The sequence below is a fragment of the Pezoporus wallicus genome, unplaced genomic scaffold (genome assembly GCF_028554395.1).
Source record: "Pezoporus wallicus isolate ANWC-B61680 ecotype Strahan unplaced genomic scaffold, APGP_CSIRO_Pwel_v1 contig_6966, whole genome shotgun sequence".
NCBI lineage: Eukaryota > Metazoa > Chordata > Aves > Psittaciformes > Psittacidae > Pezoporus > Pezoporus wallicus.
In genome coordinates this window covers 4,312,093-4,339,661 of record NW_026639746.1, presented here as the reverse complement: position 1 = coordinate 4,339,661, position 27,569 = coordinate 4,312,093, and the positions used below count along the sequence as shown (strand labels likewise).

At 40.6% G+C, this 27,569-nt stretch overlaps 1 protein-coding gene across 3 annotated transcripts in view; it reads right to left on the bottom strand.

The window, feature by feature from the left end:
* The window catches only part of WASL (WASP like actin nucleation promoting factor), a 49,378-nt gene extending 22,378 nt beyond the window's left edge, over positions 1 to 27,000 (bottom strand). Inside the window, exons 1-2 of one of the 3 annotated variants that reach the window (XM_057415747.1) lie at positions 26,508 to 27,000; positions 1,059 to 1,193 (exon numbers count right to left, since the gene is read on the bottom strand). In XM_057415747.1, the coding sequence (XP_057271730.1) occupies positions 1,059 to 1,193; positions 26,508 to 26,627 (255 nt within the window). In that variant the 5' untranslated portion in view covers positions 26,628 to 27,000. The remainder of the gene's footprint in view (positions 1 to 1,058; positions 1,194 to 26,507) is intronic. The other 2 variants (XM_057415746.1, XM_057415745.1) reach the window with 2 other exon arrangements.
* Between the last annotated feature and the right edge of the window lie 569 nt (positions 27,001 to 27,569).

Below are 27,569 nucleotides of genomic sequence, written 5' to 3'. Positions count from 1 at the left end.
TACTGGAACTTGTGGAAGAACTGTGGAAGGCTACGCCATCAGGTCACTGTGCTCTGTTCAGATACCCGTTTTCAAAAAGCACCATTCTTCAAGTTCTACTGGGAGCAGTAAAAGTGATCACTGATAGGAATACAGTGATAATAGCAATAACATTAAAGGAGACTTGCAGTCTCCTGTTATTTTCTCAGGCTTGACTTGAAACAGTTAAGGGGAACAAAAATCTCACCTTTTTAAGAAATTTTATATGTCTAAATGAAATAGTTCTAAACCCAAGGAACAGGTTTCTTTCTAAGTCTAGTAATCAAGTGACCAAATCACAAAGTCAAATGCAAATGTCAATTGGCAATCCTTAATAAATCTGAGAAACTTCAAGCACTGAATGCTGACAGACAATGAGCTGTTCCTGGCTGCAGAGATAACAGGAAGCTTTCCCAAGTCTCAGCAAATCAGTAAGACTTACGCTTTTCAGTATCATTTTTGTTACGAAAAAATTATCTTCGACACTTCATTTCTTAGCTCCTACTGTATGAAGTGAAATACTGTAATAGGACAAAGATCCACAGTATGAATGTACATATACGTTGTGGAGGGAAAAAAAAACAACAAACCTGTTTGTCCTACAGTTCTCACATGCACCAACGCACTACCCAAAAACATTATTTCCACCCATACAGAAGACAGCATCTATTTTGTTAATACCAAAGTAGAGAGACCTGCTAAAATTTTGACAACTATCTGTAGCAGTGACACTATGCTAACTTTCACTAGTGTGACTAATCAGATCTGTAGAGGACAACTTCTGTGAACTGCAAGAAAATTATATCTGATATTTATTTCATCCATAAAAGCTGACATCTATGAGATACTTTAAACTTAGAATACTTGAGAAAGTTGCACTTGTCTATTAATAAGCACTGTAATTACATCGCTTACAGCACAACCATCTACTTGAGAATGTTGAGTTTGTAGCTACAACCTATGCTCATTCAGTTCAAAATAGAGAATGAATACAATCAAGCTTAAATAATGTGATAAAGAAAAAAAAGATACTTGCTTACCTTAATGTCAAATATTCTGATAAAATATGACCTCTGCGGATTGTCCTTTACAAGGCAAGCTACACCACAGCATTTCTTCGACCACACGGCATTGCGATCTGCTGCGTATATCTGAACAACTGCTGAGGACATCGTCTAAAAAGAAAAGGTAGCTATTAAGGTAAAAAAAAAAAAAAAAAAAAAAAAAAAATCACAAATTCCACATTTCATCTTTTATCAAAGTTTCTCTTATTACTTGTTCTAGGCAACAACTTTAATGATTTCCCAGGTGGTAATGCAGTAAAGTTCAAATGACCCCAAATCACTTCTATACTTAAGGTTTTCACTTCACTACAAGATTTAGACAGCTTAAGAACTCAACTGAACTTTTTGTTCTTGCTCGTAAAAAACTGCAAAAAGGCTTGGCCTGTAAGTGGCAAACCAGTAACTATGGTGGTCACACAGAGAAGTCCTACTGTGCAATTACTTTCTGTTCAGTACTTCAAACTGGATAGAAATACAATACTCAGGCTAGAACTGTAAATTACACAGTGCTTGGAAACACTCCAGGGACTGGAATGCAACTCTCTACGTTGCTTAATTGTTCAAATGGTCTCTGGCATAATTTTAGCTTATGCCAACTAGCAAACTCCTAAAATTCTTGGGCATGGTTTGAGAATTCACATGAGCTAGGCTCATTCCCAGCTGGCAACTTGAAATCTTCCTGTTTTCAAATTGAGATTATTTTAGTAAGAGATGAACATTATTCCACACTAGACTGCTTCAACAAGGCACTGGGAATGTTTCTCAGTATATTTTGTAGTATATATCCATTCTACCTTAGAAGTCCCATGAGGGAATAAAAATTGGAACCTTTGAAGAGTAGTTATTTAGGAGTCAAGTCACACAGAATCACAGAATGGTTGACACTGGAAGGGACCACTGGAGGTCATCTAGCTTAACCTCCCTCCCCAAGCTGCATCATTACCCAGCCTGTCTAGAGCCTTCTGAAAGACAGCACAGCACCTGTGGTATAAGCCAGTCCTCTAAGTTTCATATAATCAGCAAACTTGCTGAAAAAGCACTCTATCCCTTCATTCAAGTCATTGATGAGTAAGATGAACAATACTGGACCCAGTATTGACCCGTGGGGGACACCACTTGAGGTCTCCAGCTAGACTCTGTGCCACTGATAACAACACCCTGAAGCCTGCCTTTCAGCCAGCCCTCAATCCACCTCACCATCCACTCATGCAGCGCCCACTTCCTGAGCTTTCCTACAAGGATGTCATGGGAGACAGCATCAAAGGCCTTGCTGAAGTCCAAGTAGACAAAATTCTCTGCTCTCCCCTCATTTATCCAGCCAGTTGTCCAATTGTAGAAGGCAATCAGGTTGGTTAAGCATGATTTTCCTTCAGTGAACAAGGTCATAAGGTCTTAACAACATAAAACCTAAAGGCTCTGTAATGGGACAGATGAGAGGCTACCTAGCCCGGGACCTATTCTCCAGCAGCACCACATGGTTAGTTAAGAATAGAGGAGTACACTATTGCACTATGGGAATATACCCCCAGCAACTGGAGGGGTATTTTGAACTGGAGTTCAAAGCTCCACTGAGCCAGCATGTGCATCTTACAGCACCTGATGGATTTTTCCTTTGTAAATTTATCTAATTACTGTGCAAGCCCCTGTGGACTTCTGGGCATTACAGCCCTGGACAGGATTGCATTTCATAGTTCACTAATGCACTATGCAAATAGTTACCTTCTTTTAGATAAAAGTTTGCCACCTGCTAATTTCAGTTGACTGTCCCTCCTTGTTCTTACACTTGGAGATGGTGTTAATGGTTTCACAGTTGCCCCTCCATGCTGCACATGCATTTGACAGGTATCTGTCACACTTCTTTACGCTGTAATTTCTCTACTGTTTTAAAAAGCAATATCACCATTAAGTCACTCCCATACAAAGAAAAAAAAAAATCATTCTACGCTTTAATTAGCCTTGTTACTTTCACATGGATCTTGCCTAGTCTTACTTCATCCTTCTCTGATGGGGATAGGACTTACGTTGTATTAATCCAGTTTATTAGCCTGTTGAACACTGGCTCACAATAATACTGTTTTCTGTTTCAGTCTCTATTTCTTTCCCTGTAAATCAAAGAGTTTTATTTATTTTGTCCACTATGGAACATTAAGCAGATGTTTTCATAGATCTGGTGTAGTTCCAAGATCTTTCTGGAGGGTTCATACCTAGTCTGACTAATGGGCTCCGTATTTAGTTTTTCTCACCTGCTCTAAGAGCATTACTTTGCCTTCCTTCATCAACACTACTTGCCAAAACAGCTGACATTTAGAATGCAGGCATGTCTCATTGCATTATAAGATTATCTACTATCAGTATCACCCAAGTCACAATTAAATTGCTTTAAAACAACCAGAAGAATAACCTAACTTTCCTGAATTTTTTTTTCAATTAAAAAAATCTTTCCAGGTAGAAAGAGTAGTAGAGTTAAAGTAATACAGCCAGACTGACAGCTACGCCCCTGGGGAAGCTTTATACCCTTTGCACAGGAATTGTGATGTAACTTTCACAATCAAGGTATAATTCTGTTCCCTGTTGCAACCACCTCCTCAGAGGTTGTCAGACTACTGATTTTTCTGGTAACCTACAGAAAATGTTAAAGCATGACTGATTGATGAAAAGACAGCTTTGAAGTTGCCTCCTCAAACCCTCTACAACTAAGTGTAGAGTAAAACTCTCTCTGTAACCTAGAGTAATAAGTAATTTAATCATAACTGGACTTGTCAGATGAGTAAGAATAGACCCTTGGGTTAGCCATACTGCCACAACGAAACTGTTAACTGACATTAAGTTGCAGGTGTAAGAAAGGATGATTTTCCCCCTTATGTGCAACAGGGAAAGATGATCTGGGGCACAACTGGCCAGATTTTCTTCAGAACTTCTGCTAACAGCTTTTTCTATCATTTCTCCAATATCATCTGTTAAATCTTGTAGTCAGAAGACAACAAAAAAAAGCACAGATGGGCCATTCTATAGTTGTAACAAAGGCATCACATTCAACCACATCAACTATGCCACTGACCATGCAAAAAGCCTTTTCAACCCTCCAAAACAAGTTCAGCTCCCAGGTAACCTCCCTCAAACAGGAATATCCACAGAAATGGGTGGTCTTGGCAGGAACTATGCAACTTAAATTGAAGGCACAGAAGACAGTTATCTGTGTGTCAAGACAGCTCCCTATGTGTTGCCTCCTATCATACCTAGCTGCGAAAGTACTGACTGGATTATTTAGGTAAACCCGTAACTGTCATAACTTGGGGATGATTCCTTATAAAATCTGGAACTACCACCTTCCCCATGAGTAGACAGAAGAATATTACACAAAAAGAGCACATCATCATTCCACATAATCATAACAGATTTAATGTATACTTGGATACTCTACGAGTAGAGCTTAATTTACAAGTTAGAGAACAATTCCACTGAACCTAAACAAGGTGTTGTGAGGCCTACCAAGCCTAGAGTTCAATTACATTTTAACTTATTCACTAGCACTGCATGAATTCCTAGTGTTGGCTGACTGTGTTGAGGCTTTCACATGCTAGAACATATAATTACAAATTCCACTGTTACATCACTAGTTTGGGTTTTTTCAATTAAAAAGACAATGCAGGAAAAAAATACAAGATGTATTTTTGGGGAGTAAAATTCAACTCCTTTTACTTCAGCCACTGTTTATTTTCATCATGCAGAGCTGTGCTGCCACGCTTTATGCTCTTCAGCTTCTGGAAGACAGTACAAAAATATTTACTCATCTACCTCCTTTGCAAACTTAAAAACTTATCAAAATTTAAACTTGATAAAACATAAACCATAAACTTCATCTACTGCTATTCATTATGAATCCTAGCCACATAAATTCAGTTAAAAAAATCAACTTTAACTGCAGATTTGCAGCATCTGAGAACATCTATACAAGTATCACTTTGAGTATTCTACTGCGTTTTCTGAATGAGCATTCACTTTGTCTATTTTGAAGCCAGCTGCGATATCCAGCTCAGTTTCTCACAGCATTCTTGAAGAGAACATTGCATTTATAAGCATGGATTCCTTAAAACTATACGCAAATATTTCTTCACAAGAGGTCGTACGACGGATTTTACAGATGGAATTAAACAAGACTGCCCTTAAATACTCAATGTAATTAGTGCATTTTTTCTGAGATACAGTAAGTTCATTTGGCACTTAATGCCTAAAGTTATTGCTGTATTTCAGGAGGATTTTGAAGTTGGAACTAATGCTTTGCTTAACAGATTTAGCGAGGACCTTGTCCTTTTTCAGGATCTGTGTATTTGGACAAGGTGCACACGGGAAATAAATAAGACAGACCACTAAAAACTGATGGGCCATGGACATGAGAATCAACAGCCCTGGGTTTTCTTTAGCTTTTGGCACAGTCAGCTTCCAGCTGGAGGATATGCCATCACTGATTCCAGGAACTTGTCACACCCCTCAAACTGATGAGCTATGAAGCTGTAAGTCTGGTGTTGTCATCTGGTCACATCCTTGGGCACACATACTGCAGGATATGTGGTATCAACAAAAGGCTCATGAAAACACCTTCTGCTTGCAGAAGGCAGCTGCAACTAGTCACTGCACATTTGTAGAATGTGATCACAGCAGCCACTGCTAGTTTCCAACTGGGCAGCAGGTAGCTGTGTCCTTTGATCAGCTTCTGGTGTGAACATTTGCTGCAGTAGCCTGTCACGATAATGACTTGCTGTAATTCAGTGTTTCTCAAAAACAGAAAAGCAAGCCAACACAAAGTGGTATATCTCATTACAAGTAAGAGCCACCACACTAGACTGCTTATGGTTGACATCAACTGCAAAAAGCTAAGTAATTACAGGAAAGTACTGACATTAAAACATAGTGGGCCAAAAGTCACAACAAAGAACAGCAGCAAGATTAAGGCTGTAAGAGGATGTTCAGCCACCTCAGTACACACTATACAAGAAAGCAATTCAAGACCAATTGGGATGGTCTCATACTGCTCACGTGCAGCTGACAACTGCTTGTGGGACAAAGATAAAGAGATTCATGAAAGGACTTAGGCTGGATGTGACCTCTAAGTCCTCCAGCCCAACCTCCTGCTCACAGCAAGGGTAATTAAAAGTCTAGAGTTCAAGTTGCTCAAGGTCCTGTCCAGTTAAGCTTAAAGGCTTCATATCACAACTGGGAAACCTGTTCCAGTGTCTAATCACTCCTTTTTTAATGCTTGTAAAAATGCAACTCAGTTTAGTGTATTCTTCTAATGGTTCAGTATCATATGCGTATATAAGACCTACTATAGCGGAAGTCCTTACTATGGCTAAGCCATCATGCTGAAGCGTGACCAGGTGATGCTGGGTGCTCCTGGGTTACTCACTTCTTTGATACAAGGCCAGGAAGATAGCCCACAGTTTGCTTCTAGGGTGGCTGTTCCAAGAATAAAGGGCTATTGCTATTAATTGACATTAAAACATCGGTGAGTTATAGTCTTCCTTGGACAGCAGGGCTCAGGAACAGAGATATGCTAAAAACAAGTACCACTTCACTGTGGAAAACAGCAAGGTGTAACTCTCATCTTCACCATAAGAAGGACAGGAAGCTTCAGTACCAAAACAATCTTTAATCACCTAGCATTATCTGAGTCATGGAGGAAGATACAGAAACTCATTAAGACTCCTGAATGACAAGACAAGAAGCAGAAGTCAGAATGCAGGGTAGCTAACACTGCAAGACACAACAACGAATCCACAGAAAATTAGCCAATTAGACAGAAACCAGTGGGTGACATTTCTTTCTCTAGATTACAAGTATCCTGCAGAAAAAAAAAAAAACAACAACAGAACAAAAAAACCCCATCAAAACAGTAGCACTGATGATTCAAGCAGAAATATTGCTTGAAATCTTAGTGTATCTCAAATAAAAGCTTGTGTAAGCAATTACACATTTAAAAGTCAATATTTTAATAAATTCATGTTATTCAAAGCAAATTGGAGTTAGACAGTAATAATACCCTCCTGTTGTTCTGCAATTATCTTCCATTTCATAAATATACAGAGCTTCTCAAAACATTTCTGCTGTGCTCAACACAGATATGCATTTTCTCTCATCCCTCTTAATACAGAAACAAAACCTGTTGCAGAGACCAGGCCCTGAACCTCCTCCTCCCCTTCTGGAAGGAAGGCCTTCAGGGGCCTATACAACCAAGCTCTTTTCTGGCAGTTCTGTGTCCCTTCTGCACAGTTCTCCTGTTTCAAGAGAAAATTCAGTTGTTTTCTTGGCACTGAGGATGTCTCCTGCCATGTGGGAACAGTGTGTTTGTTCCCTTCCTGCTAGGAAGGGCTGATAACCCACTTCCAGGGTGAATGTTCTCATCACCATGCAATCCTACAGAAGGCATGCACTGCAATCTCCTCTAACAGGGCTCTTAAATGAACTGAATAAGCCTGACACTATTTAGATCATCCCTAACTAATTAGGCCACATAAACATCATGCAAGCATGCTTCCCTAACAATTTCCACATTCTAAGTAGCAGAGGCATTTGCTAGAGTCAACAAAGATATTTCCTAGCACTTTCACAGAAACTTAGAAACTTGAGGTCAATCAGGTTCATAATCCTACAATATTCTTTAGCCCTGGATAGTAAGTAAAACTTAACCCTCTTAAATTTGGGTGTCTAGTGATGGTTTCGGTGCAATCCAGACATAACAGCAAGAAATGCTAAACATAAATCAACACTTTCACCGCATTTTAAAGGTCTCAATCAGCATTCACAAGCATCAACCACGACAACCTGTAATTACTTACTTTTGCAGCTTTAGATGGGAAGGGATGGAGATAGTTAAAAATAGCACAGGGACAGAGAAAAAACTAGTGATACTAAAGGCAGACTGCTTCTGCTTCCTGCTGATGCCTTCATCTGAAGGACCTCAAGGATTATGGCCCAAACCTCATAAAATGGATGCATCCAACTGTCTGTTTAGCCTTTTCCCCCTTAAGAACAGCAGATAAGGCTATTTATGGTTTCTGCATCTTGCACCATAAAACAGTGTGATGACACTATTTTTATAGTACACACACAGTTTTCTGTGCATAAAAATATTTCAAGGCCTCCACAATATTTTGACTATGAAATTATATTTTAAATTAGATTTTACAACTCTCAGAATTTTACAACTCTCAGAAGATTTATGTCTTCCCACCAGGTTGCCTCCAGAATCTTCACAAATGAGTCTGACATGTGACAGTGTTCACCCACTGGGGATTTGGATACTTTATATGCAATTTGAGTAAACTGTGATTACTTCAAATTTTAAAGCTCTTAGCACTGTTAAAGATACATTTAACAGGTTACTAATAATCTTATATTTAAAGACAATTGTGTATTGTAACAAAAAGTTATATTCAGACGCTACAGACAGGATTTTAAACTAGTTTCCCATTGAAAGAAAGAATACAGAACTTCAGAAGTTTGCTGGCAGATTTCAACAAGTTAAGCAGCTGAAAACAATCTTCTACTTTTAATGCCATTTACAGGACGTTATTTTCAGAAGACAGACTGCTCCACAGACAGGAAAACCAAAGCAAGATTTCACTTTATTTGACAGAACTGACATAAGAGAGCCTTTTGTAAACACTCAATCACATGAGAAAAGCTTTATTTGGTGCAAGTTGAAAAATTATGCAGCTGACAACACTGAGGCCTCACCAGTTCTCCGGCTTATGACTATTTGCTACAATCACAGTGTGCAATTTTAAGCTTAAAACTTGCTTTTCATCTAATTTCCCATGATTGTCCACAGATTAAAAACATGCACTGTGTATACATCTAAGAAATTAATATGTGTTTCCACCTATATGCAAATTAAGCTGTTTTAAAAATAAAGGCACTGCATAAGAGATGCTGCCTTTTTCTTATTTGAAGGGGGAAGGAAAAGAGGAAGTTCTTTCTAAAACAGCAAAAGGCCACTTCAGGTGTTTTCTACCATTTCTGAAGCATAAGGATCTTAATCTAAGTTAAAAGACAGCTTCACTCAACACACAGACTGAAACATTTAAGGGATCAAGAGACCAAAAATTAAAAAAAAAAAAAAAACAAAACCTAAATATCAATACCTAAGAACAGATTCCCTGCCTTGTTCTGATCAGCACACAAGTCGGCTACAGCATCCTCACTGAGGATTCTGTAACGATACTGTGTGGAGAAGGTACCAGTGATCATTAATTGATTTTACAACAAAAGAAGGGATGAAACAAGGGACTGCTGTTTAAGAAAACTAAACTATAAAAGTGCTTGTTCAGACTTGAGTCTGCAGTTGTCTAGCTAAGTGATCCTTCACTCCTAATCCTGTCAGCCCATTACACAGCTCACATTCTCCTGAGTGCCTTCAGATCCCAGTTTATTTACATTTCCAGTACCTCCCAGAAATACCCAGTTCAGCTAGAGCTGGCCAACTCTTTTTCAAATACTTGCTGCTGAACTGTGGATCATGGGAGACCAACAATTAAGATGTGGGTAAACAGCATAGCATATAAAACCAAATCAAATGGCACATGATTAAGAGAGATGTTTTTATCAGACAAAGAATATTTTTAAATCCTCCAGCCTCAGTTCAGACAACACATGCAAGGCTTCAGCCTTGCAGAGATATGACATAACCATAACCACAAGCATGCTCCAGATGATAATATTCTAAGCCATCCCATTTTAGCAGATCATTTACCAAATGACATACACAACCTGGGGCTTCTACTGATGAACAAGCTGAACACTGTCACTTCCTGTTTACCTGCACAGCATCAGTAGGAGCTTACTCAGCTGCATCTCACTGCTGAAGGCTGCTGAAATCTTGGCTGGCGAGAAAGCAGCAGACACATGACAAAACACAGTTGGTTATTTGTGTTCCGTTGTTAAAGTTACACATTTGGCTGCTTTCAGAACAACAGAAAGTGTGCTGTGCACAGGCTGTCCACAAATTTGTCACTGTCCTACTGCCATGGAGCAAAATTCTCACTACAGAAGAAAGACATTTTGTCTTGCAGTTCCACCCCCATCCCTGCCTCCACAGGCACTATGAATCAAGGTGTCAAAGACTACTCATTTCCAAAGCTCAGGGAACTTTCAGATGAAATGTTAAAGTCTACCTTTTGATTTTCAGCCATTTTAAATTAATCAAGATTCCCAAGACTAGGATGACCTTGACACAAATAAAGCACTGTGCAGGTATGTAGATTAACCAGTTCTCAGAACTATGCTCCAGTCATACACAGAAATTGCAGATTGATGTTCCAAGCCATACAGATTCAAGGCAAGAATTGGGCATTTCACGCAACCCATGGGCTAAAGTTGGAGCTTGAATGTGTCTTGTCTTGTTCTACTGCCTATTGAGCTATAAGGGAAAGCAGCTCCTTTGACTCAACACAATCTTCCCTTCTACTAGCAAGCTATTGCTTTCATGCACTAAAGAGTTAAACTCACAGTAGTTCTTTATAGACACACTTAATGGTGTATGTATCACATTCACAAGTAAAAATCTTCAGAACAACAGTTAAATTGATTAAAGAAAGGACGTGAAGCATAAGCCTCAGGAATTCCTGAATTACCCCAGCTCTGGAACATTCATTAATGAGCCCCTGAAAATGCTATTTAGCATCTACTGGAATTCCCAGGTCCAGATTAAAAAAAAATAAAAATAAAAAAAAAAATTAGTATTAGCTTTGCAATGGTGAGGTTAAGGTGAATTTTTCTTATGATCTTTACACTTGAGAACAAAAAATAATATGGAGTTTTGACTTCAGATATTTAGAGAACACTGAAATAAAACACTTTAAATTGTTTTAAAAGAAAAAACTCTTTTAACAGAAAACATTAACTTCTTGCCAACATGAAACAAAGAACCCCTTCAAAATATCTACAAATTGGAGAAAAGGCTATTAGAAGTAAAACCTCTTTGAATAATAGCCAGCAACTGGTCTTGCAATTGTGTATACAGCTTGTGTCCTTGCCCTGTAGACTCAATCCACTTACATAAAGGTACTTAAGAGATGTAAACACCCCCCACCCCCCCACCTCACACTTTCACTGTGCCACAACTCAACATGCTTTAATTCCTCCTTCAGCAGTTCCTGTGTGACCAGAACAATTATGACAACTGAAGTCAGATACATGGAAACATAACTGTGTATAAAACATAATTTGTTTTTAATACCAACAGCTGAGTCTATGACTGAAGTTATTCCCAGTTGTAAGTCTTAAAAAATAGACATACTAAAGGAAAAAATAGCATGATGATCTAGTAGTTACATGATCCCTGGATATATCCAAAATTCATTCCAGGGATAAAACACTAAAAGCTCTTTCAGGGTAGATATACCCAACAGTGAAAGCATCAGCTGAATGTCTGGGAGACTACTATTCTTCATTTAGTTTTGGATGATGTTTGCATTTATTTCTCCCCCATGCCTTAGCTTGGAGACACAGAACTCTACCTCTGTAATTTGCTTTGAGAACTACTGATAAATCAAACATAAAGATAAAATTATGCTGCCACAAACAGAAATCTATTATTTTGGGAGGAGGGGGATAGGAGGTGTCCACATTATCTTCTCTGCTAACAGCCAAGGTTAAAACAGCCAAATTTCTATATCACTAGTGTTAGTTTTCTCCCCAGTGCATGAACATTAAATAATACTTGATAGCCTGTTAACTGTTTTAGATATGGAAGCTGAGATATATTCTTTACCATGAGGGATGTCCCTTGAGTAAACTGACATTTATTACAGCTAACAGCTACAACTGTCACTGTCAGAACAAGTTCCTTCGTAGGTCCAAAGCACTGCATTTATCAATGCACTGTGGAGGTCAAAAGCCACTTAAATCCACCCATGTGTAAACAAACTTTAAAAGCTTGGAAGCAGTGTCACAGAATGGTGATCTGACCTAGACAATTCTATGCAAATCTCAGACTTAAGTCACCTATTGCTAGACAAACCACAGCTGTAAATTCTTTTAGCAAATTTACCAAAGCTTTTTTAAGTCACCATTACATATGTTTAGCATTTGATTGTTAAGACGGAAGAATAAAGAGTACAAGGCACATAATTCAGAACTTAATGGCAAAAGGAAAATTATTTTTTACGGAAAAAAAAGTAATTTCCCACCTACCTGACACTTCTCAGTGGTCTCCTTCCAGGATAATCCTGACCCCTGAGCAACAAAACTCCATTAAGTCTTAGTCCATAAGGATCAAGAAAATCATCCTAGCACTCTATTCCTACTTCCGACCTAGCCCTTCAGTAAGGGCAATTGTCACCTCATACTTAAGGTTCCTTTACAAAGGATTAATGGGAAAGCTCCTTCCTTGAAGTCAAAATTCTTCTGCAGCTCCATAAAGAGACAGAATGTTACTTATCACAACACTGCCTGTTCTCCTGGGCACAACCAAAACAGCAGAAAATATTAAAAAAAAAAATCTCCTCATTTAAAGTGTTTGCTTATACAACAAAAAAATTGCTGAAAAAAGGTAGCACCATGTATTTTTCCTCTACATTCAACACTTGGCATCCATGTCCAGTCAGCAGTTTCCAGTATAAATCCCACAACTGTTATTTTTTTCCCTGCAGTGCAGAGCTGGTAGTACACCTTTACACAGCAGTTCTAATGAGGAACCACACACAGAAGTGAGGAACAGGGGCAGTTGGCACTCAATCTTTTATTCTTAAATATTAATATGTTTGGATGGGGCGGAACAAAAGCATCCCCACCAAAGATTATTATCTCTCCAGTACTGCTGTGGTCCTGTTCATAATTCGTGAACATCGTGTAACAGCAGTAACAAATATGCTACATGAAAAGTTAAGAGTGCATACCAGCCTGTACTTACTGATAATACAAAAATTACTTCACCCTACTTACAATAGTACTAAAGTAGCACTAGATCTTGGGTTAGAAACAAAACTTACAATTAAGAAAAATCAGTATTTATTAGATCAGTACAGGATTTTAGAACCCACAAAGTCACACCAATATTATTTTAACATGAACACAGTAGTTTAGATATTTTAAAACCTTTTAGGACAAAAAATATTTGTTTCAAAAAACATTTACACAAAATACTAGGTCTGAAACTGACCTTCACTCTTTCTGGTGAGTATGGTCTGAATTAAATACAGCAAGTTGAACCAAAATAATAAGTTTAATGAGAAAGATCTTAAGAGAGCTTTGCTTTTGATCCCAGTGAAAATTAAATACTAATCCAAATCAATTTCAATTGCACTGGCAGTCCAATCAGTCAGTATCATTACCCTAATCAATAGTTAGATTTGAAGCATTATATGCTTTGGTTCCTGAACTACTTTTCTGCAAGTCTCAATCTGTTCTGGAGCTGACAGTGAAGTTAACACACCTCTTGCTACTTAGGAGAACTGGCAACAGCCTTACTGTCAGGTCAAGCATTTGTCACTTAGCTGAAAACTTCCACTTATGCAATGTTAAGTTACAGTGCTTTTATGACAGCATAAAGACAGCAGGTACATTGTTAGACTACACTAACAGAATGAAAATGTTCATTAATACCGGCTGTAACCTTTAAACAGAAGGGAAAAACAAAAGGTTATTAATGACCTATTAATTTTTTCAGAAGTGTAACACCTTTGGTAATGAGATATTCCTCCATAAGGGCACTGATGTAACTTAAACCCCAATGACTAGAAGAAGGTACCCCTTGTAAACACTGGGGGTTCCATGCTTTGTATGGATACTTTCTTCGTGATCAGCTAACTACACCAATTGCTCTGAACACCTGCACAGCCTCAGTCTGTTAGTACAGCAAGTTCCTGATGTTGTGAGTATATGAAAGATAATGTGAGTCCCAGGAGTGTACATTTTAGAGAAAACAGGCTGATTACCTGATTAAGACTGCAAGAAAACACCCTACTCAAAAGACTTTGTATGAGTATAAAAACATGTATCTCTTCCAGTCTCCTGGAAAAACTAATCACAGGAATGGGACCTACTTAACTGCAATGCATTAATAGGTTCCTAGAGGTTAGCAAAGTATATTTTACGAACATCAGATTAAAGTCTGTAAAACTGGGTCCTCCAAAGATCTAGGGATTGTTTGTCAGAAACTTCAATACCGGGATGATCTTCCTATAGGAAGATGGAAGGGGGTGGGAGTAAGTGTGCCAGTAACACAGTGAGACCTCAAGCAAGCCTGGGCAGGGAAGGAGGAGGAAGTAATCTTGATTTCTTGGTAGTCAGGATCCACTCCTGGGCACATGGAATATTTACAGAAGGTGAAACAGATCTACAGAATGGATTGAAAGGCTAGCCAGCTTCACTGATGAAAGTGTCCTGTAGAACATTTGTATTCAAAAGTACATCCTTCAGAAGAAGGCCTCTGCCATCCACCATGTGATGTGCAATATGATACTGAACTCAAGAGTTTCGTATTAGCTGATGTGGAACTAAGATCTCTAAGTCTGCTAATCCCCACATAAAAGCTTCAGTTCTACAACAAACACTATAGTCCTGTGAAGAATCTCAGATGGTGACTGCCATCAGTCACCTCACTTCAGGACCAGGTTATTCTGACAAACGAAGGCTCCTTGCTACACTTCAACAAAGTGCCCAAAGCATCTGAAGTCAAAGACCAGCCTTGATGAGTCATGGCAGATATCCTTATTTATGGCTGGTTTTTTTTTTATTCGGAATAAGCCAACTATGTAACACCCTTTGCTAATTAAGACTTGCATCACAGTGACATTGTCTGTATGGGGTGACCTCAGAGAAGAAGTTATTTCCAGTGATATGGATCCTGGCACTGTTTCATTTCATTGCTAGAGCAATTACTGAAGCCAGAACTGGCATTCAAGTCACCATCCTGAAATTAAGGCTAAAAGCACTCAACTTCTAAATCCACGATGGATTGCTATCTCCCCTCTGAAGCAAAGACTACCTGCTGTGGGAGAAGTGCTTGTACAGCACCAAGCATCACCAGGGGTCCAGTTCCTGCCAGTGCTGATTTATGAAAGCTGGTATTGGAAAAAAATATGGCTTGAGGAAGAAAGAGAGATCACAAGACACTACAGGGGGGAAATAAAAAAGATAAAACAAAAACTTCAGGGAAGTGTCTACAGAACCAAGACATCCCAGACAGAACCAATGATTAAGGCGAGACACCAGAACAGAAAGAGTATTTGATGGTCAAACTATCGTAAATTATCCTACTTCACACCCTAGAATTGTCACTGGAGCTGAAGTGGTAAACAAATTGTTGCATCTGAACTGACAAAAAAATGCTAAAACACTCCAAAATGCAGCTGCAGGCAAGATACCAAGAGACCTCAACACATCCCTTGAGTCTCTGAAGACACACAAAACTTTCCTTATATTACCAACAAATTACTCATCACAAAAGAGACAGGAATTCCTTTTCTTGGTAGACCAGTGCTCTGTAATCAAGAAGTACAGTAAGAGAAATGCAGCAGCCCTTAAGGTACCTGTACCTGCTGTACCTAATGCAGTCTGTTAGAAGCAGGTTACAAGTTTCCTTACCAGAAAGCAAATCTTTTTTTTTTTTTTTTTTCCCCTCTTGAAATCAGAGAAGAGGATCAGGTACCTTCTGAGCTCATGTTCACAATATCAGTATCAGATACACTTGATAATTTGTCCACTGCACTAGGTTGCTACGCACACAAGCACGCTTTTGTCAGCTGGAAACTTCTAGCCACCTGCATTTTCTCAGGCTTCCAAAAGCAATTTCTAAGAGCAGAGAGACAAGACTGAATTTTGTTGCTGACAGGAAACCCAGGTTTGACTCCAGCTTGATGTCAACTGACCCTTATCTACTGAGGTACCACTGACAATGCTAGAACAGGTAGTTCACTTCTGCCTCCCCATCCTTTTGTCTTCTGGCAACTTTCACTGGTTGTGCTAATATTAGTAACTAGAACCAGGGGCACTCTGTGGATGCGATGGCAAGTGGTATAGCAAGTGGTGCAGCAAGTGGTGCAGCAGAATGCACATCTGCACAGAGGAACTCTCTCTCTCTCCGCTCAAGACAACACAAATTGGGTGAGGATGGCCCTACCCATTTTGCCTATTAGGAACTGTGTTTACACCATTCTATTCCCAAACCCATGCTCAATAAGTTGGGCGAGTACAAGCTAGCCAGGAAGTGCGTCAACAAATTTATACCATGGACAGACGCAGAACAGGGCATGAGTTCACGCTACTGCCCTACTTAAGCTTGTTAGCACCAATATGTTAACACAGACCAGAGAGGAGAGAAAGAACAAGATGTATCCTTCTGCCACTAAACTTCAATATACCCTGGGTGTGTACCTCAGGTTTTGAGCCTGTCAGTTCTCGTTATCAGAGACAGAAAGATACAGTCCAGACAGGTATGGCCAGCGAGAGGGATGGTCCCATTGGTTACACAGGGTAAAGCCTAGAGCAGCACCAGAAACATTGCTCAATAAGCAACCCTCAACTAAACAATACAAACAGAGGGCAGAGGAATAGACAGGATTTGTTGTTTACAGGCAGCAAAAGCCAGAGATGCTCAAAAAGACTGTTAAGAAAAAGTCTCAATGAAGAACTGAAGCACTGAAAGAGAGAACTCCTAAATGACATAAAAAGATGAACTGAAAAACATGACATGGAGTAAGATCTACATCTCTTAGAGAAACATTTAGTCCTAAAACCATCTCCTTCCATCCTATCAAACAAAACCATAATGCATTATAATTGTAGACATGCAGACTAAGGAAGGGAAGGGCATGCTCTGAGCAGAGATACAGATGAAATAGCACCTCTCAGGTATCTAAATAATGGCACCTGAATATGATATGGCCAAATCTCTCAAAGACAAAACCAAATTTTTATTTTTTTTAATTAAGTGGTTTGTTGAATCACCACTGAGTTCTAGAGATCAAGTGCAACCAACATGCTCTGTTGCAATGACACTCTAAAACCTTGTATAGAGTTCCAGCTACACAAACTGAGAATACTGCTAACAGTGCAGTGTAACATTTAAAGAGGCCAACATTGCTCAAGAAAGGTCAAAACGATAACACCTACTGTATGTCTAAAACATACTGGTTGATATAAAACTGAAAACAAAATTAAGGCCCAAACCCAGTAGTTTTTAAAAATTGTTAATTGCCAGGTTACTAAAAACAAATGCATAATGCATAAATGCATAATTCTGTGTGCCCAGTTATAAAATGTATTTCATACCTGAGATACTCAAACTAAAGGTAAATAAAGAAAAAACAGCTCTGCATTTTATTCATCAGAAACTACTGCTTCCTTCTTTGCAAAACACAAGGGGAAGCTTTTGCCTGTGGTATTGCACAGAACACATACCACTACAGGATGTTCATAGTTTTCTTCCTCTTTACAGTTAACCACAAAAATTGAGCACAGTTTTACAGAGAGGAGCTTATTTGGATGCTTTTGTGTGTGTTTAGTGTTATAAGCCAAGTGATGTTTGTATTTGCTTTGGCTGACTTAGGTGGAGTAAAGGAAAAAAATGTCTACTTACAAAGAATGACCACATCTTAGCTGCGCTCATAGACAGCTGTCACATGGTTAGAGGAGCAGGAAATAACTTACAGTTCACTCAAAGCAGGACTAAGCAATTCTGCGATTTTGAGCCTGATCTGAGCCTGTAGAGTTGCTGAAGCTGTATCTTCCAGTATGTAGTTTCTTAATATAGCAGCTTACAAACTGGAGAGTCTGGTGCTCCCATGAGAAGCAGTGGAGGGAGGAGAAGAGGGTGGCAAGAAGCCCAGGAAATATCATACTCTGGTTTTTGCTTCCCTCTTGCTTATCCACCAAGAGTTCTTTTTTATAGCAACATCAACAGTAACTTTAGGCCAGAGAGGATGAAATAGGAGAGAAATGTCTAAAGGCCATATCTCAGGCTCAAGTGCACTCTATGTATCCAGCAGCAAACAGCTGGCTAGCATAGACACTCTCTCCTCTCTTTGTGCAATGCTCTGTTGCATTAAAACAATACAAATCATGTCTAGCCCAGCACTATATGCAGATAGGACTACATGTCCCACAAGACACAAAGTTCATCAGCAAGAACAAAGCACTTGAAGAACTAGGAAGTAGGGGAGTAAGGGAACAGAAGGGATAATGGTGAGGAGGAGAGACACTTCTACCTGGAGATCTTTGTGCTGATTATGGATGAGGGGCTGAAGAGAGAAAGGAAGAAACTATGAGCCTTTGAAGTACAACAGGAAAAGAGGAAATAAGGGCAGGAAACTTGTTAGTTTTTTTTTTTAAAGTGTGATAAGGAAAGTGCAAGGAGACCCTGATGAAAGCTGAAACGCAAGATTCTGAGGACAGTGGCTAAATCGATTCCTAGAATATCATTACCAACTTTACAGTAATCTGCTGTATAAAAATCTGAAAGCTTTATTTTCTACATAGAAACCAAAATTAAGTCAGTAAATTACAACATAGTATGTTTTATAACAGAAGAATGTTGTAAATAATCTCTTACTTTTATCCCAAACATAAAAGATATTACAACAAATTAATACTAATTTCTCTCCTTAGCCACAAATCACATACAGATAAATCTCTTGGCTGTTATCTTGAGAGGTGAGAAAGCATTTCTAATTTAGTGCCAAATTCCCAGATTCAAATATTCTTCTTGTTCTTCAGCTAAGACAGCAAGACAAGTGCTTTCAGCTAATTTTCAGGAAACACATCACAGATAACACTTGAAGTAAACACATTTTTTAAAAGCGCTTACAATCTTAAAGGCAAGAGTTACCTTTAAGAGTTCAAATAATGAAATACAGTTTTCTCAGCTTTCCAAAGAGGAGAAAGGCACGTTTTCTTTCATTAGGTCAGTGCTTCTCCAATTGCAGGCACAGTACCCCTACATACAAAATACTTTTGGTGAGCACAGATATATTCCCGTACAAGACTGATGATGCATAGTGGCTAATTAACAAGGGTAGAGAAAGGCAAAATAACACATTCACTTTGAACGGAAATTAGATGAATGCAGAGGAATTCTGAATGACACAAAGTTCTAAATTGAAAAATGGTGTGTGAAACCAATTCACAAAAATGGAAACAGGACCCTGATCAGCAAGCCTTAACGTGATCTTTCAGTTTGAAGCTAGACACACCGGAGGACTGGAAAATGCATTAACACCGTTTCCCAGAAAATGCAAAAGAAAAAAACAAAACTGTCTTACAGTGAGGATTTTAAGGATAGCCAAATAAACAGTACAGGGAAACAGTCTAACCAAGGTGAAGATACATATATGAAAGCAAGCTTCTTAAGGTGAGCTGTAATCTGCAGATCTGCCAGTAAGTTGTGGAGCTCTGCAGCAAGTTTCCTTGCCAGCAATGATCTTCTCCTCAGAACATTAAGTCTACAGGAACAGAGTAGTTTATGTAATGAACTTCTCCCAGAATCATATATTCTTAACACACACATATTTTAATTTGAGATGCCTAATGTGTCATGTCATTCACTACACAAACATGAAGAGGTGTCGGGAAAATTGTCTAACTCACAGGTAGCTTAAAATACACTACGAAATCTGAATTAAGCAAGAAAGTGTCCCTATGATTGCTTGCATTACATCTCTTCTTTTTCAATTTGGCCCTTCTAGTACACCGCTCCCATCATGTGAAGATTACAGCACACTTCAGGATCTTCGAATTTAACTGCAACTTGTCCCTAGAGGTAAGTGCACACCTACCGCGACCATTTTATTGGTTATCCAGGTATAAACAACATGTCTGGAAGTCACAGAAGTTAGTGTGGTAGTGTACCCAAGCAAATACCTTGAAAAACAAAACTATTTTGTACTGCATCTGCATCATGTCCCAGTAGAACTGTCTGTTTAAAACCACCATGAAGATACACTTCTGGTTCCACTAAATTCGCTTTGTGTGATTTACTGTTGCAAGGAAAACAAACTGGACGATAAAAAAATCCCTCTGTGCCCAAGTAACGCATAACACCAACCCTTCTTGAGGAAATTGTACCCTAACCTACCAATAAGCAACTCTTGTCTAGTACCCATGACACATTTTTGTTACTTGCTATATTTTATTATTGAGGTATTAGGTCATGAAACCGTAAGTCTCCTGCACCGTACCAAGTTTTATTTCTGTACTGCAAATACTCCTCAGGAGATTAGTCTATGAAATATGCTCACTGAAAGAGAGGACACCATAAATCTTACCACATGGCTAAGTGAAGAGCAAACTTTCTCAGAGAAACTGAGCACTTAAAAGCTAACTAAACCCCATCTTCACTGCAGATACCTCTGCCTGCAAAAGGTCAGTGAAAGAATCAAGACTTTTGGTTAATGAACTACTGCAAAGTTCCTAGATGACACTCACTCATATACAGATCACTTCAGTGCTTCACTCTACCCACTGAAGCACTGAGGTATAGAGGCTGCCAGTGGCAATTGCTTTCCTTGCTGGCACCCACAGTCCCTACTCACCAAAGCCATAAACAGTTCTGCTACTACTATAGACACTAACAGCAGACCAATAAGGGTCATAAGCTTTACAGAAAAGTCAGATAAGTTTTTTTTCAGGCAGAAATACCAGTACTCTTCCTAAAGAAGAGATCTGAGATCTAAAGTTCCAGTATTCTCCAGTATCATCTTTTTACCCTGAAATTGCATGATATAAAATGAATCTTAAACACCCTACTTGGTTCAAATTAGGCTTATACTAAACCCTTGAGAACCCCAGCATAAATATTCACAGAGGAAACATTCTAGTGTTAACAGATTCAAATCAATATTTATGCTCAGATAATGCAGAGAAATCACAGCAGTTCTTCATTAAAAGAAGAACAAATTTATGTCTTTGCATTTACATATTTGCATGAAATAGTAAACTCAGACTTTATCTTCTAACAAGAAGCTACCTCTTCCTTCAGTGTTTTCCTAGACAAGTGGTATCTGGACATCTTGGAGGAAATCTTGTAGTCAAAAGATGACTGTTCATCTGAATCCTGCATTAAAACCACACTCTTCTAAATTCCTCCACCTGATTCTTAGCTGTGAAGAGCCGGTAAGTTACAACACAACAGCTTGTGACTACAAATTGTTTTCATCCTGTTACTTCTGTACACTATAGGATTCCAGAGCACTTTATCAGGAACATGAGTGGTATACTTGACCAGCTGATGAACCACAGAGATGCTAAGACGATTTTGGCACTTGTCTACCTCCAAAACACAGGAAAATAAATAAATAAAAAAATCTACAAAGAAGCTCAGAAAAGAATGTAAGAGTGTTGAAGCCTTAACAGACTGAGATTCTTGTTCCAGGCCTGTATTACTAGATCACATTCTCCTTAGCAACACATAACACTTCATAAGAGAGATGTACAGCGACTGAAATTTGTAGTAGGACTCACCTTGCATGTCAAGACATTAACACATGTGTCTAGCACATGAGCTACAAGCACAGTCAGGAGAGATGTAACCACTACAGTCACTGAAGCAAAGACAGAAATTCAACTAATAATTGTTTTAATCTTCAAGTAAATTGAATAGATTTAGATAACAGCCAGTGACGTCTACTGACAGTGATGGGATTTTAACACCTAAACTTCAGCCTCTTACTCTCGAACTGAACCCACACTTTATGAATTGATGCTTTGTCTCTAACAGCTAGGAGATGTAATGCTTTGTAGAGCATTCACATGAGGTCTAAAAACATTTCTCATCCATGGGTGAATAACCTGTTTACAGTGTATCTTAGCTTGTGCTGTAATTACCTTAATAGGAGGTTGTAAGGAAAACAAGCAAGAGAAATGTTTTGTAAGTAACCCTGCTTTAGATACATGGAGACAATTTGAGGATGATGGCGAAGCTACTTGCTCTGAAGAGTCTGACCTGACCCATTCCTGTTGAAAATCAGTTTTGTAGGCACAGGTCTGGTTCAAAGGAACTGTCAAAACTCAATGTAATTCCCTCTAAAAGGGAAGATTATTGCTGATACTGTTTAGCAAAGTGACTCCGGTGGATACTAGTCAGGCATCTGAAGATGCTACATGTCTTTTGATAGAACAGGATGGCCCTCAGTAGAAATCTAGGCCTAACTCTCAATATTCTTCTGTTCCACAAGACCCTACCCTTTACACTTCATTTGATTCTCATTTAAAAATACACGCAGAGATGAGATAACTACCACTGAACTGATGAGTCAGTTATCCCTGTCTGTTCAAGGGATGATTCCTTTCCAATTCACAATCTCAAGGTTTTTGGGAAATACAGCCTGCAGCACAACTGGCTCTTTTCAGCCTCATGAAGCTGCCTGTTACTCTGACCTGTAGTTCGCCTTCAAATCTTAGTTCCTGCTGTTTTCATACACACAAGTAATCTTCCAAGTCCTTTTTTGATAAAACCTTTAAATCTTATCAATTAAGAGCTGTAACTGCCATTCTGGTTTTTATTTTGTTTTATCTCAACTATTACTCTAATTTGTCCTTTGTCTTTGACATAGCTTATTCTGGTCACATGCACTCTAAAAGCAGTCAAAACAGTTTTCTTAGTTTACTGCTGCCTTACTTCTGTTTTTGCATTCTACGTGCTTTTGCATTTTACCAGTTCCTGTTTACCATATAAACCATGGCAAGATCTTACAAATAACAACCTATTCCTAGCCTTATTCATTACACCTTATCCAAGTGTTGCGTCCCACTTCCCAGCAGTATAAAATAGCCATACTCCATTACCTATTTCTAATGCTATCAAGTACACACTTCTCATGTTTTCTTTCCTCAGGCCTCACACACATATAAAATTATTTCTACAGAATAAACTAGTTTTTCATCAATGACATCACTGACCTATATTAATCATGCAAATCATAAAAGTACCTTCTTTAGTAAAAAAAATATTAAAGAGGAACCTAGTATTAGCTTTTCCTTACAAAATTCTTTCAGACAAAATTAAAGTGACTGATTTATAACCCAGCAGACTTAAGCAAAACCTTCCAAATTTGGCATGACCACAAAAATATTAATATGCACAAAAGTAACCTCATAGTTTACCTTAGCATAAGGTTACACAGACTTTTATTTCCACATTATGATAAAAAATAGTTATGGAAACATTTCTACAGGTCGTGAACTTTACACCTGACCTAGATAACAAATGTTATAGATCTGAATGAAAATTAAGTTTCATGCCTAAGTAACAATGAAAGTCCTAATGGACTACCTTACACTGGACACCTACTGCAAGCAGTTCCATATCTGGATTCACATTTCAACCAAATTAACTGTAGCTGCAGCTTGGACTATTAGCCAATGGCTTGGTTTTGAAAACCTGATCCGTCATGGACAAAGGTATTTTAATGGCTTATAGATTCAGATACACATCTCACGGCTCAGCAAGTAGGGGGGAAAAAAAAAGGGGGTAGTGAAAAAAAGACCTAGTAACCTTCTGTATGTTCTGTATCTACACTTGTCTACTAGTCATTGAGATTCTCAAAGTATCAGTAGTAGTCCAGAAAATGGTACCAGTCTCAGCAACACACACAGAGTGATGGCTCTTCACCATTTCCCCCCCTCCCAGGTAATTTTTGTGTTTACCAGTCATCATTACTTAAGATGCCATTGAAATTATGTCAGTATTGGAGTTCATAGGTTGTGAGTACTCAATCAAAATTAAGCTACTTGATAAATTCCTTTGCTTTTGCATAGAACAAAAACTGAGTAGTTGAATTCTTAAAGTTATTTTAAAGTAGCTGCCTTGTTATCAGTCAAAAACAGTCTCACAGATTGCTGAAATAAATCAGTCCAGAATGCCACGTTCTTTCTCAACCAAACCTGTTAGGACTGATACCAGCACTACGCCTTCCGTAAGAGCTATAAATTATTACTACAAAAGGAGTATGTAGGACCATAGTTTAACGTCTCAACTGTTCTTCTGGCATTCATTTCACCAGTGATCTAAACAACAAGCCAAATCAAACATAACCTAAAATTATGTTGACATGGCAGATGCACATCACATCCAGCAGCATATCCATGCCTTATCTGGGCAGAAAAACCACCCATAACAGTCAGGTAGCACAGACAATTCAACTGATGGGAAACCAAGCTCGCGCATCCTATGAAACTCGCAAGATTCTCTTTTCTTAAAAAGTAGCATTTACAGTCTGAATTTTCACTAATGAATAATTCAAACATAGGTATTAAGGGATCAAATATCATACACATTACTGCAAAAACGAATTTATCAGCATAGCATGCCAACGCTGAGTCAGGGTAGGTGGTAAAATACTACTAGGCTCTGACAGGCAGATACTGTAAACTCACATTCAACAGCCAAAGCTGTTCCCATCTCCAGATGCTCATTCCACTTCTCAAACAGAGGTTGCCCTCTAAGGGACAGCGATATTCACTCTGTTCAGGATTAGTTTCTGAACTGTCACCATTTCTGGCTCATGTCACAATAAGGCAAAAAAGACTGGTTAAATACCTCTAGAGCTTCAAACTGAAGTCCTCAAGATTTAGTAGAGACCCTCAATACAGTAAGATGAGCCTACGCTTAACCTAGAGAGCATATAGAGCTGGGAGGAAAGGAGAAGAGAATGTGCCATGATTAGAAGAACCTCAATTGGTGTATCACACAAGTTTCAGTGTAACCCACCGGAATGTGTAGTTTCACGTAAAATACAAAGCAAGTCATGTCTATGAAGCTGTCACAGATTGCATGACACCCAGATACTGTGAAGATATTTACCTCCAAAGTCTGCTTTCAACATGCTATTTATGCAGAAAAGTTGAGAACTTGAGTAGGTGAGTGTTACAGACGAGCCTAACAAACCCGACAAGCGTGGTCACTTGACAAGAAAATCTAAGTTGGAGAAAAACAAACTGGAAATGAACTTATACAAATTCATGGAATATTCTTTAAATTTAGAGAAAAGCTTGGGGGGGGGGGGGTGGTGGAAAATGAGCTAAACATATGAAATGTGTGCTTGAAAGCAGATCAATTACTTGAAGGTGGTTTGTTTTTTTTTTTACAAATTATTACTTTTCAAAACACAGGTTTTTCAGTCACACCTTCTGACCCATTTAAGTTACTGTAACAGCATCTTAGTTAACCCATCCCAGTGTAAATATTGCCTACTTCCTGTTCAGTTACTACATCTTATGTTTTCCTTGTGACAGTTTGACCAACAACACCATTTCAAAGTCCAAAGAGTTGTGTGGAACCACTATGCATGGATATCCTGCTTTAAATCACAATTTAAGTTCATGCAATACTGTTCATAGCATTACAGTAAGATGCACAGTGCCTAACACAGTATGCTAGGTGCCGGCCACAAAGTAGCAGAAGACATCCAGGTAACATTATTTTCAATGGCTTCCAAACAGTTAATTTTTCTTAAGAAGCATTTTCTTTATCGTTTTTTCAAAACTGCAATTTTTCTAAAAGCTGCTTTTCTAAAGAAAGTGATTCACTTCTGAAGCCTTCTAGCAGTTCTTTAATACAGAGAAGTTCAGTTTTAATGAAGTTCTATAGCAGCATGCAAGAAGGTATTCTGCAAACGAAGAACGTGCCGAGTAACACATTTGCTACAAGGCTTTTTCTTTTAATCGCCTGCTACATACACACATATAAACAGGCAAAGGTGCAGTATCTGAGTTGCATTTGAATATGGGAACTTCTCGTTTAGGCCAGAAAAAGTACAAGCTAAATTCAAGGCAGGCCTCGCACTGAGAGGAGCCTCCCTCCAACTTCGTCAGCACTGCTTTGTTGTACCGCAGGTGCACCTGGGGCTCGTCAAACAACCGAACTTTTACCACAGAGCCCCGCGGCTGCTTCTCGCTGGCCTGTTACCCCTGCAGAGTCCGTATCAGCCGCAGGGCAGAAGCGAGCCCCACAGGAGCCCCCGGAAGCTCACTGCCTACTGACGGGGCAGCGTGGAAAGACAGAGCCCACACCGGCGGTCCTGGGACCGCCCCGGTGCACACGGCTTCAACCGGGACCAGCACAGGGAAGGGGGCGAAGCCGGGCCCGCCGCCGGCAGCAGGGCCCCGCCACCCGCGCTGCTGGCGGCGGCCCCCGCCATTCATTGCCCCCAGCATCCCGCTCCACTCCTATCGCCCAGTGAGCTGTGGACGAGGCGGGTGGATAGCGAGGCCTGCGGTGGCCGCCCCGCTCCCGGGCGGCGGGACGGAGACAGCGGAGCGGCCGGGTAGGCTCAAACTTCCGCAGCCTTCAACTTCCCGTCCTCACACGCCCCCCTCCTGCGCCGGGCCCCCGCGCTCGGGGTCTTCGGGCCGGGAGCACCACGGGCTGCCCCTGCCGCTGTGCTCCCCCCCGGGCCGCCCCCTCCGCTGTGCTCCTCCCGGGCCGGGACTCACCACGCATTTCTTGCCGAGGAAGCCGAACAGGCTCTCGTTCTCCTGCGGGGTGAGCAGCAGGGAGCCCACATTAGTGACCCGCCGCGGCTGCGGGGGCTGCTGCTGCGGGTTGCCGCTCATGGCCGGGGCCGGCCCGGCGCTGCCCTCGCCGCCCTGAGACCGTTGGCGCCCGCGGCCCCCTCCTCCTCCTCCTCCTCTGCCGCCGCGGCCTCACAGCAGCCGCATCGTGGAGCCTCCCTCTCGGGGCCGGGGAAGAAGGGAGATGGAGAGGGACGGCGGGGCCTCGGCCGGACTGCCGGCGGGGGGGGTTCTGCGGAGGGGGTCAGCCGCGCCGGTGCCGCTCCGCGCCGGCGACCGATCGCACCCGCCCCTCCGAGCGGCGCTAAACTTCCAACTCCGGCCCGGCTCCGGCCGCCGCACGATCCAACATGGCAGCGGGGGCGGGCGAGACCACAGCTCGCGGCTGCCAGAGGGGAGGCCGACGAGCGCGCGGCTGCCGCGACCATGCGCCGTGCGGCGGGGGTGCCGCCTTCCGCTCCAGCCCCGCCCGCGCGCGCCTTCCCCTCAGTACCGGCCAGGCCAGGCTGGCGGCTGTAGGCGGAGGCGAGCAGCAGTGTGGAGGAGGGAGAACGAGGAAGAAAGGAGAGGAAGAAGAATGAGGGGTCGTTGCTGTCCCCGCTGCTGCCTGACGTGTCCTGCCCTGGCCGGGGCCCGGAAGGCTGCGGTCTGGAGGCCGTGAGAGCCACCGGGGCAAGGCGTGAGGGGGAACGGGGCCGGGAGGAGGCCATGTCCATGAGGGGACTCACCGGGAGCGGGAAGAGACCCCGAAATCCTGTAAACGGCACCATTGCCCGGGCTGAACCCCAGTGCTAGCGAGTGTTCGGGATGGCCAGGCCTCGTGCAGGGTACCGGCAATGGAGTGAGGATGTGTTGGAAGCCCTTATATTTGTAGTGAAACCCGATTTAATTTTTAACTCGGGAATCCTCTCACTTTCTGTGACGAGGAGGGTAATGTTCCTTCACGGTTTGACGGACAGATGACCGATTGCATCTGGAAGGCAG